At 40.5% G+C, this 12544-nt stretch overlaps 1 protein-coding gene across 1 annotated transcript in view; it reads right to left on the bottom strand.

The window, feature by feature from the left end:
• The window catches only part of LOC124606239 (neuropeptide Y receptor type 2-like), a 244258-nt gene extending 231928 nt beyond the window's left edge, over positions 1-12330 (bottom strand). The window contains exon 1 of the mRNA XM_047138214.1: positions 12062-12330. Coding sequence (XP_046994170.1) covers positions 12062-12330 — 269 coding nt within the window. The remainder of the gene's footprint in view (positions 1-12061) is intronic.
• Positions 12331-12544: the final 214 nt, after the last annotated feature.

The following is a 12544-nucleotide window of genomic DNA, read 5'->3' as shown; positions in this document are numbered from 1 at the left end:
GCACTCCGTCATAGTCTGCCATCTGTTGCAGTAACACGGAACTTTTTCAACTCATTGTGAAGAAGACATTGTTGAGAATGCCACAACATGAGAAACTCAATTTCGTGAAAGTTGTGGCTTATGGCTATATCTCTCCGAGCCCTTCAATTGCGAAGCATTGCTGTGTTCGGTTATCTGCTAAACGCCTAAATATTTAAAGTAATATAGAACGAATTATTGCAGTAGTGTTCGGTTGAATTTTTCGCAACAGAGCACAGTAATTGCCATACGATGAAGAAACCATTGAGAGACAACGAAAATAATTTCACAAAATGTAGGTAGCCGCGTGAATACACATGCGACGCTGTATCAACAACTTTCTTGTCTTGTTTCCTGCATTTACACAGTGTTGGTAGTATGGTGAGTAGTATATGACAAGTGAGATTCTACATTTGTTTCCAGGAGAGCAATTCAGAAAATTCTAACAAGTATTGGAGCATTAGGGTCGCATAACTAAGTCCAATAAACGAAGCAAAAACGTTTATACAACAAAATCAACCTTATGCAAATTGTGAGCAAAAGGACTTGCGGTGGTGAAATCTTAAGAATAAGAATAAATCGAAGGAGTTTTATGGCGCTGCCTTAAGTATAAATAGGATGAATGCCAAGAGATGTTTAACCTCTTTCTAAGGCATCGTTTCGATCCACTTCTCTAACTTTATTTATCTATTTAACATATACTGGTGAAAGACGGGTTAATTTCCAGATTAACATTATCTACAGCCCTTCAACAGTTACATAACTCTTTGACAGCCACACAAAAGAGGAGTGGTCACTGTTCACAACTTCTGTCCAGCGCAGCTGTCTCTACATTGTGAGAGAGAGCGTTCAATAGAATGTATGTAATATTGGAAGGATGGATAAAGATGTGCTGCCTTTAGAACAAAACTAACATGACGTGCAATGGAACAACCACCACTAAATATAAGGCTTGGCGGTGCAGCGACTTCTCGGGAACGGTAATTTGGTGTGCAATATTCGACGCAATCTAATATTGCAACTAATATGCTTGAGCTAGAAGAAACGCAGAGCTGCATTTTCGTGCTGTATTTTTAATCTATAGTATGCGGTTACGGTTGAGCTTTTTGCATCCCCCTGGGATACCGTTGAGATATGAACCCAGTGATGTTTGCGGTGAACAGATAGGCCCGGATAAAGCCTGATGAATAGTGGCACCAAAGTTTGGAAACAAATGATTGTATGAGGCATCTGAATTTAAACAGGAGTGGCATTCAAATACGCGACAAATGGGTACTATACACTGCCGAAAAACAAAGATGGTATACCCTTTTACTCTACAGGTGGCAATGCAGCTCTGACCCTGGCATCCAGTCGATGGCACAGCTGGCGAATACTATCACGGGATACTTAATGACACGCTGCTCGACCTGTTTACCTAGTTCTGTAAGAGTTGGTTGACAAGTCACACAACTCATTTTACGTCCCATCATATCCCACATGTGCTCTATTGGAGACAAGTCCGGAGATCGTGCTGGCTAGGAAAGTAGCTGCTCGTCTTGCAGAGCACGTTGAGTTTCACGGTTAGTGCGTAGGCGATCATTATCCTGTTGGAACGAAACATCGCCTTCTTCTTGCTGGAACGTCAAAAGAACGTGTCTATGAAAAAAATGTTCAAATGTTTGTGAAGCCTTATGGGACTTAACTGCTAAGGTTATCAGTCCCTAAGCTTTCACGCTACTTAACGTAAATTATCCTAAAGACAAACACACACACACACCCATGCCCGAGGGAGGACTGGAACCTCCGCCGGGACCAGCCGCGCAAGCCATCACTGCATCGCCTCAGACCGCTCGGCTAACCCCGAGCGGCAACGTGTCTATCGACATTTTACAAGTACCGAGCACTGCTTAGCCTGCCTTCCAGAAACACCAACGGTGAACGAGAACTGTAGCTAATCGCACCACAGACCATAATGTCTTGGGTGAGGTCAGTGTGTCTTGGACGAATGCAACCTACGATACAGCGCTCATCACCTCTAAGTCGTACGTTCAAACGATCATCACTCATGTGCAGGCAGGATCTGCTTTCACCGCTGAAGACTACGGTGCGCCATTCCGTCCTGCAAGCGATCCTCTGACGGCACCAGTCGAGTGGAGAAGGGCTGGATGTGTGCGTGCCATAGTCCTACCTCTAATAAGCCGTCCGATCTTATCTGTACTGTGGCATATGTACGATGTGCCATTGCTGCCCTTACAATCTGACGATCCCTGCGGCCTTCTGTGCTGCATGGACGTCCAATGCTTCGTCTGCGGATGTGAGAGAATTCACGTGACAACTGATATCATCATCATCGCACATCTGACGCAGCACATTCATCTCCAGTGTCAGACATCCAAAGGACCATCCTGTCACTTGGAAGGCCACAGTTTGATCCCTGTCAGACTCGCTAGGTTGGTTGCTGGAAGCAACAGTGCGTCTCCTTGGAACGGTTGCCTGTTTTACTTGACACATTTTCACAACACTGAGCCGCAGTCCCTATAATAGGATAGACAGAAATGCTCTGGCAGCTTGACACCAGGCGATCTGTTTAGGGACGACGACGAAACTACTAACAGTACATCTACTATCCCAGAGATGGCGTATGCCGTCGTCGTGTCAAAATCGACATCATCCTTCCACGTGTTCCAACATTTCTCTGGCAGTGAGTAGGTCTTCCTCTGTTTATGGAATGAAGTAAAAGGTCACAACAGACGCTTGTTTATTGCTAAAACGTATGGACTAGAATAGATAACACAAGTAATTATTAATAACGCAAAGATTTAAATTGGTTATTGAACATACGTGATAATACCTTGGCACAAGTAGAAGAAATCGGAAAGGTAACGATAATGATGATGTACAATTAGCTATGTCCACGTAAGCCGCCTTTGAATATTGAATTAGTTAACAGTTTGAAGGAAAGAACCCAAATGCACATATTTGCACCTGGTCCCTCGTTTAAGCTCGCACTGATTTCAAATGGGTGATTGTGGGTGAAACTGTGAATTAATTCATAATAGCAAGTTTTTAATTCGAAGCAAATAACTTCGCATCAGCTATCTTCATGAAGTGCACTAATGCTGCATGTGCTTTACATCGTTATAGAACACTTATGCAGAGAATGGGGGCAATGGTAGCTGAAAGTTAAAAAGTTCGGGCTCAGCGTCAGTAATCGGTTCTAAGACAGTTTCAAAACGACCGTTAGCTAAAGCGTTGTCTGTTGGAACTACAGAAAAGGGTCAAGTGTTCCAATCCGAAGCTCTAGCATCCACCGTGTATATTCTCTCCATCTCTAAATTTTGCTGGATCTGCCAGCTGTGGACTTTCAGTTTCCTGTCCAGGAAAAAATTCATAAAGATATCAGCAATCTCCCTCCTATTAAGGTATCTGCTATGATTAACCATTAGCACATATACCTATCTAAGATTTGTAATTAAGCAAAGTTTAGCAACTTGCTTCAAATGTTCAGAAATGTAAAACTGTGCATTTGACAAAACGAAAAGACACAATATGCTATGACAATAATATCAATGAGTCACAGTAGTTCGAATCGCTTAACTCATACACTTTGCAGGCGTACAAAACGGAATGATCACATAGCTTCAGTCGTGTGCAAAGCAGGTTGCAGGCTTCGGTTTGTTGGCAAAATACCGAGGAAATGCAATCAGTCTGTAAAGGAGACTGCTTACAAATCTCTCGCGTGACCATCCTAGAATGTTGCTACACTTGTGATACCTATACCAAATAGCACTAACAGAGGATATTGAATATATGCAGACAAGGACAGCATGAATGGTCAGACGTTTGTTTCACATCTGGGACAACATTTTAGAGATTCTGAAGAAACTGAGATGGCAGAACTTGAAGACAGGTATAAACCATCAGAAGAGATCCTACTAACAAAGATTCATGAACCGGCTTTAATTTGTGACTCTAGGAATACATTACAATCCCCTACTTATCAATCTCGTAGTACTCTTGAGGATAAGATTTTATTAATTACAGTAGGCACATACATCTGAACAATCAACCTTCCCGAGATGTATACGTGAATGGAATGGGAAAAACTCCAGTAAGTCGTACAATCGGACGCACCCTCTGTTACGCACATCACAGCGATTTCAAGAGTATATATGTGTATGCAGACGTAGAAAACAGTTTCGGCCTCGGTTGCCTGAACTGATCAACACGTTTGCTTTACTTTATTTTGGATCTGAATCAGGACTAAAGTCTCTAGCTGAAGAATCAAAGTTCCTGTGTTCTGCATGGATTGGAGCTCGTTTGAGTTGGACAGAGTTACCTTAGGATCATTTCTGCTAGGAGCCTCCCTGGATGAAATGAAAATTCGTCGTTTAATGATTACCTATTTGGTGAGCACCTTCTACATCTTAGTCAGGAGTTCTCCTATTTAAGGGGCTCCGGACAGGCTCAAAATCATGAAAAGTTCAATTTTAACTTTTTTGCGTTTTCTGAATCTGCAGTCTATTACCTTTTAATAGATATATAATTTATTCAATTCCGAAGACTACAACTATTTTTAAATTTTTTTTGAAATGTGTTCTACATGGGCGTGACCCACTGTGGCGCTGTTAAACTGCTGTCAAATGGTGTTATTATTAACGTCCGTGTTCATCAGGTACATTTTAGTGATGTGAGATAAAGTATGTGTTGTGGCTAACCTGTGATGGTTCAATATATATCGCTGGTGTGATTGTCGATTGTTTAATGTTTATTTACTCTGTCGTTATCTCGAAAATATTCGTAATTAATTCTGTTTCTTGAGTCTCTGTTTTGTTGAAGTATAATAATGAGTAAAAGTAAAGTTATTAGAAATCCTCTGAAGGCTTTTAAGAAAAGGAGAAATGTTGGAAAGCCAAAGGTATGTGTTGTTACTGTAAACAATAAAGACGATAACCAAGTGAGTGAACCTAACCTCTCAAGTACACCTGCCCATAGCATTCAAAGTGGGAAAGAAAATACTTCACAGAAGAAGCTTGGTTCAATGAGTGAAAACTATGAATGTTTTATGGGCGAATCGGATGTGACTGAAATATTTGAAATGTCGGTTCTCAAAGGAATTTTTTCAAATTGTGTAAGATGTATTCATTGTAGTGAAGTTGGTCTGGAACTCTCCATAATAAAGAACGTAGGACTTGCTAGTGAAATACAACTGAAATGTGATAAGTGTTCATACATGGCCACCTTTTGGAACAGTGTTGCAGTAACTGCAACTGAAGAAAATGGTAGAAAAATCTACGAACACAACAACGAGCGATGCTTGCTTTAGACAAAGAACGCCTTCGGGCTCCAGACAGGGCTGTAAAGAGTCTAGAAATACAAGCAAGAGTAAACAGGAGGAGGAACAAGAGGAAGTTGGAGGAGGAGTTTGCAGAGGATGAAGATAATCCACCCTATGGACCTGGAATGCACTAAAAAGTTAATCCAATCTTTGTCGCTCGATTCCCAAAACTTTTATTTTCTCGTACTAATTACATGTTTTCTAAGGATCTTCCAAACATATTTGTTTCAAACTTTCAGTAAATGTTACACAGTACCTTCTGCATAATTTAAAACAGCCTTTTTCCAAAAAACTGTATATTTTTGAATATATAAATAAAAAATTGCAAAAAAATTTTGTGAATTTTCATTACAATTGAAAAAAAATCATCTTTAATAACTGAACTAAAATTTTGTAAAATTCCTGTGTTAAGTTGTAGCCCATATTCCAATAAATAATCTGTAAAAAGTTCAACCTCCTACCTCAAATACTTTGTGAGGAAAGATGTAATTTATAAGAGTTATTTTAACATTGCAAGTATAGGGCGTTCCGGAGCCCCTTAAGGAGGGTGGGAACAACGGTGAAAGCTACCAGTAGTGCCCGACTTTTCAGGCAAGGAGAAAGCGCTTTTACGTAATTTGTTAAAATGTAAAAAATCCTGCAACCCCATAGATTGGCCACATACATAAATTTTGATGACTATTCTAGTTTCGGTTTTCAATGCAATCACACTGACACCACGCCGATGTAAGCTGCAGTCTGAGAAAGTCTAGAAATGACTGGAAGAACCATATACTGCACTTACATGCAATTGCATAGGAGATAAGTCCCGTGAAGATATCTCTTTATTGAACTTGCCTTTATACAGCAGCAAGTTAGCGCATAATATGATTTCTACTGATACTTCTAGATTTTGTTCATCTGCATCTCATGCGAGCATTTTCGTATTTGACGTTACCACTAAGTATTTTATTCAAATTATCTCTCTTACAAGTACATGTTATTGTATGACATGGTTATTACTAGTATACCCAGTTTATGTTCAACCAGAATCTAATACGAGCATGATATGAGGATAGTTGCAACATAAAAGCTATTAGAAAAATCTATTTTTTTGTATTTAAATAGACCTACTAAGGCTATTCCAGCTTTTGATGTGTTTAAGCAGTCTCTCAGTAATGCTTCCAAGAAAATCATTCTGCATTTTTAGAGGCAGTTCATTGTCCACACCAATACCCCACTTCAGGAGTCGCTGCACACCTGTTACAAGAATGTGATACATATCATTGGCCTTTCGCATTACCTTCGAAGGCTCTTTCGGTGACAGTGGTTAAATATTCCCTATATTGATTGGAATTATTATGGTTTTTTGCCGTGGAAACGCTATTTGAAGTAGAGGGACTACTTACTAGAAACAGACAATCAGGCCGTAAGCTGGCTACCGGCTGGAACCCGTAATACTGGCAGGATAGCTCGCTGCGCAGTTCGTGTTTTAGGTTTAGGTTTTGATGTAACACACATCCACCTGGCCAATGTACTGACTTGTAGGTTTAGTGGGGATTAGGAGTTCGCTGAAATCATACAATCAAGTGATAATGTTCAGTGCATTGCACCTACACTAATAGTGATGCCATCAGTATTTGGGAATTTTAAGGGGCAGCAAAGGTGGGATCAAATGCTCAGGAGTATGTTCGATCAACTCCTTAGTGGGTAGCAAGTTGGTAGATACTTCTTGACAACAGTCCCCTATTTTATTAGTCAAATTACGAGGGGAAGAAAGAGTTTTCTCACCATAGAGCTAATTCCATATGCAATTAAGTACTTGCACGGCATTTTTTATAAACGTTATTTGGGTTCTTTTAAGATATTTACGAATATTAAAAGTACCTTACCCGGTCTTTGAGTAATTTTCGGACTTCAAAAATTTAGTCAAGGAATGTCACGAATGTTTTTCTGTAAAATCCAATCGCAATTCATGTCGTGGTTTCTTGCTCTCTAGTCAGGTAGAGAGGTAATGGACTAATTGTTTGTGGATTATTCAGCCTGCTTCCACGCACTAAGAGTGGTAGTATGCGTATCTCTGTTGTGGCGGATGCTTGGAACTGGTTTTTGTGGTTTGTTTCAGTTAATGAATTAACTACAAATTAGACAATTCTGTAAGTTTACAAAATATTTCGCTACTTTGACCCTCCAAGACATTAGCAAGCGATAATGCATCTACCCTCGCTTCTAGAGAACTAATGAAATTCTCTTCTGGTGGTGACGCACATCGACATTCATGAATGTGTTAACCAGAACCATAAATTTTTGCTGACAATTTATTGCAACCAATCTCAGAAAAACTCAGATAAATCCATCACATGGATTTGTTCTGTTTTGCGGTCTGCTACGCATGAGGTGCATAAGACCATCCCTGCGAAATTAGTGCTTATGTACCGTATTAACTCACTGATATCTAACGTTTGGTCCATCGGTAAGAATTCCCGTGAGGAATTAGATTCTCTCATGATTAAAAGAAACTGGAGGAAGGTGATTAATAATATTTATACAAGTCTGCACGCTTTCATGGCCATTGTCAATGAATAACATTCGTTTAGCACAGAGACCGGAGGCACCGAGATATAACCTCATTAAGGGTTGGGGTATTTATTTTTGTACTGAACTTCATAACTCAAGGAAAGAGAGTAGAGTAAGTTTGTTTCGTTGGATTGTTTCTGATTCTAAACATGCCCAACCCACTTACCATAGTAGTTAAATTTTTGCTAAGAGTAAACTCTGTAGAGTTCATTTTCGTCAGGTCAAGATTGGGTTCCTTCTAATGAATGTGAGACAATTAAAAGAAGATACTCGGAATGGAAGAAGTGACGTGTGTACTGCTTCGAGACGAAGGTAAAAGTGTGGTGTAATCTTGTTGTCTGTTTGGCTAGTCAACTGCTCCCTTTGAATCCCAGGAAGAGACAAGTGTGCCCTCCACTGCGACAATTTTTCTGCATTACGCAGTAGTTTACCACCGATAACAGAAGGTTGGCATTCCAACGGCAAGTAGATGCAGTGACCATTATCCAAAGTTGAATGTTACTTTAAGCGCGTGTGTGATTTTCTATCCTACTAACTAACATAACTGAGAAGCCCGTTGCTTGAATTTGATGTTCCTTTAGAATTCGTGGGCAGACTGACATTAGTGATCGTAATAATCGGCGCTTGCTGGACTTCTTTTGTGAGCACCTTAGTGTGTTGTCTCTACTATCATTTATTTGGCGCTATCCACTATGCTGTAGGTAACTGTGCGTGTTATGTTGTTTCAGGTTTCAGCTAATCACGATGTTATTTAAAGAGCTTACCATCTCCAACGTGGCTAAATTACATTGACAAAACTGTTTTTGCCACAGTTACAAGGGCAGGGTAGCCAAGTTCCTTACTACTGGGTACTGAGGCTTATGGGTAATTTATGAATATTATATGTTCTGATTATTTCGAACTTATTTTGTACTTAGGATATAACGTAAGTTGAATTTTTCCTGCTTCTGCTTTAGTTTAAGCCATGTGAACATTTTCTTTAGTTCTTTCGTAGAACTAGCCTGAGTTTTCATAAAATGAAGCAACGTTCGTTGGTTCACTTTCCATGGGTTGGGATTTGATTTCCACCTAATTCCATGTTTGGCTATTTGTTCCGAATCCCGGGCTCTTTAATGAGACAATGGCTGACAATCTGTGAGGGTTCAAATAACTTTTATCTCGTTCGTCTCATTAACGTAGAGAATAGACTTTACATTTTTCTCATACCTGCTCATTGCCTATTGCGATCTAGTGTGCTTGCAGGTGTTAACTGGCGTGTTAAACAACTGTATACTGATGTTTCATGTATGATTCTGTAAGACGACTGGAATGTTTTTCTGTCTATTGTAGTTGCTCCTGAATTCATACTGCACATTAATGAATTTATTATATGACAGAACCACCTGCGTGTTGAAACTTTATACAAAGCCATTTTGTGAAATATTCAATTAGTATTGATGAAATATCTTGGCCAAGATAGACACGAAGCCCATGCCTACTACAGTAGTTTATATGCCAACTATCTCTTCAGATGATGAAGAAATTGAAGAAATGTATGATGAGATGAAAGAAGTTATTCAGGTAGTGAAGGGAGACGAAAATTTAATAGTCATGGGTGACTGGAATTCGACAGAAGGAAAAGGGAGAGAAGGAAACATAGTAGGAGAATATGGATTGGGGCTAAGAAATGAAAGAGGAAGCCATCTGGTAGAATTTTGCACAGAGCATAACTTAATCATAGCTAACAAGAATCATTAAAGAAGGTTGTATACATGGAAGAATCCTGGAGATACTACAAGGTATCAAATAGATTATATAATGGTAAGACAGAGATTTAGGAACCAGGTTTTAAATTGCAGGACATTTCCAGGGGCAGATGTGGACTCTGAACTGTAGGTTAAAACTGAAGAAATTCCAAAGATGTGGGAATTTAAAGAGATAGGACCTGGATAAACTGACTAAACCAGAGGTTGTACAGAGTTTCAGGGGGAGCATAAGGGAACAATTGACAGGAATGGGGGAAATAAATACAGTAGAAGACAAATGGGTAGCTCTCAGGGATGAAGTAGTGAAGGCAGCAGAGGATCAAGTAAGTAAAGAGACAAGGGCTAGTAGAAATCCTTTGGTAACAGAAGAAATACTGAATTTGATGAAAAGGGAAAATATAAAAACGCAGTAAATCAAGCTGGCAAAAAGGAATGCAAACGCCTCAAAAATGAGATCGACAGAAAGTGCAAAATTGCTAATCAGGCATGGCTAGAGAACAAATGTAAGGATGTAGAGGCTTATCTCACTAGGGGTAAGATAGATACAGCCTACAGGAAAATTAAAGAGACCTTTGGAGAAAAGAGAGCCACTTGTATGAATATCAAGAGCTTAGATGGAAACACAGTTCTAAGCAAATAGGGGAAAGTAGAAAGGTGGAAGGAGTATATAGTGTGTCTATACAAGGGCGATGTACTTGAGGACAATATTATAGAAATAGAGGAGGATGTAGATGAAGATGAAATGAGAGATACGATACTGCGTGGAGTCTGACAGAGCACTGAAAGACCTGAGTCGAAACAAGGCCCCGGGACTAGACAACATTCCATTAGAACTACTGACGGCCTTGGGAGTGCCAGTCCTGACAATACTCTACCATCTGGTGAGCAAGATATACGAGACAGGCGAAATACCCTCAGACTTCAAGAAGAATATAATAATTCCAATCCCAAAGAAAGCAGGTGTTGACAGATGTGAAAATTACCGAACTGTGAGTTTAATAAGTCACAGCTGCAAAATACTAACGCGAATCATTTACAGACGAATGGAAAAACTGGTAGAAGCCGCCCTCGGGGAAGAGCAGTTTGGATTCCGTACAAATATTGGAACACGTGAGGCAATACTGACCTTACGACTTATCTTAGAAGAATGATTAAGGAAAGGCAAGCCTACGTTTCTAGCATTTGTAGACGTAGAGAAAGCTTTTGACAATGTTGACTGGAATACTCTCTTTCAAATTCAAAAGGTGGCAGGAATAAAATACAGGGAGCGAAAGGCTTTTTACTATTTGTACAGATGTCAGGTGGCAGTTATAAGAGTCGAGCGGTATGAAAGGGAAGCAGTGGTTGGGAAGATAGTATGACAGGGTTGTAGCCTCTCCCCGATGTTATTCAATCTCTATATTGAGCAAGCAGTAAAGGAAACAAAAGAAAAATTCGGAGTAGGTATTAAAATCCATGGAGACGAAATAAAAACTTCTTGGTTCGCCGATGACATTGTAATTCTATCAGAGACAGCAAAGGACTTGGAAGAGCAGTTGAACGGAATGGACAGTGTCTTGAAAGGAGGATATAAGATGAACATCAACAAAAGCAAAACGAGGATAATGGAATGTAGTCGAATTAAGTCCTGCGATGCTGAAGGAATTAGATTAGGAAATAAGACACTTAAAGTAGTAAAGGAGTTTTGCAATTTTAGAGCCAAATGACAGGTGATGGTCGAAGTAGAGAAGATATAAAATGTAGACTGGCAATGGCAAGGAAAGCGTTTCTGAAGAAGAGAAATTTGTTAACATCAAGTATAGATTTAAGTGTCAGGAAGTCGTTTCTCAAAGTATTTGTATGGAGTGTAGCCATGTATGGAAGTGAAACATGGACAATAAATAATTTGGACAAGAAGAGAATAGAAGCTTACGAAATATGATGCTACAGATGACTGCTGAAGATTAGATGCCTAGATCACATAACTAAAGACAAGGTATTGAATAGAATTGGGGAGAAGAGGAGTTTGTGTCACAACTAGACAAGAAGAAGGGGCCAGTTTGTAGGACATGTTCTGAGGCATCAAGGGATCACAAATTTAGCTTTGGAGGGCAGCGTGGAGGGAAAAAATCGTCGAGGGAGACCAAGAGATGAATACACTAAGCAGATTCAGAAAGATGTAGGTTGCAGTAAGTACTGGGAAATGTAGAAGATTGCACAGAATAGGGCAGGATGGAGAGCTGCATCAAACCAGTCTCAGGACTGAAGACCACAACAACAACAACATGCACTTTTAATGTTAAATACGAACACTGACGGTCAATTAAGACACATATGTACATATCTTTGACATAAATATAGTTGAAGTTTGCCATCAGGCAAGATTAACCCTGTACGTTTCGATGCCACAGTTATTTAAAGTTGTTTGAATTAGCCGCCCTACCTGAGTATGGAGACCAGAGTGAAGGGCATGCAGACGAGGCAGAGCGAGAAGTCCGAGGCGGTGAGGTTGGCGATGTAGAGGTTCCGGGGCGTGCGCATGGCCGCGCGCCGCGCCACCACAAAGGCGACGGCGCCGTTGGCGGCCAGCCCCAGCGCCGCTAGCAGGCAGTAGGCGGCGATGAGCGCGGCCTCCGCGCCGGGGCGCACGTTGCGCGCCTCACGTGACTGCCGCAGCACGTCCATCATCTGCAAAAGACGTGGCGTGTCCATCACGTGACACGTCTACCAACGTGGTGAATCCACCATCTACAAACAACATGGTGAATTTACCATCTGCAAACAACGCGGTGCATCCACCATTTACAAACAACATGGTGGATCCACCATCTGTAAACAACGTGGTGAATCCCCCATCTGCAAACAACGTGGTGCATCCACGATTTGCAAACATTGTCACATATCCTTCATCTGTAAACAACGTGGC

The sequence above is a fragment of the Schistocerca americana genome, chromosome 3, assembly GCF_021461395.2.
Source record: "Schistocerca americana isolate TAMUIC-IGC-003095 chromosome 3, iqSchAmer2.1, whole genome shotgun sequence".
NCBI classification, from domain to species: Eukaryota; Metazoa; Arthropoda; class Insecta; order Orthoptera; family Acrididae; genus Schistocerca; species Schistocerca americana.
The sequence above is the reverse complement of the archived record's forward strand: the minus strand, read 5'-3'. Positions and strand labels throughout refer to the sequence as shown.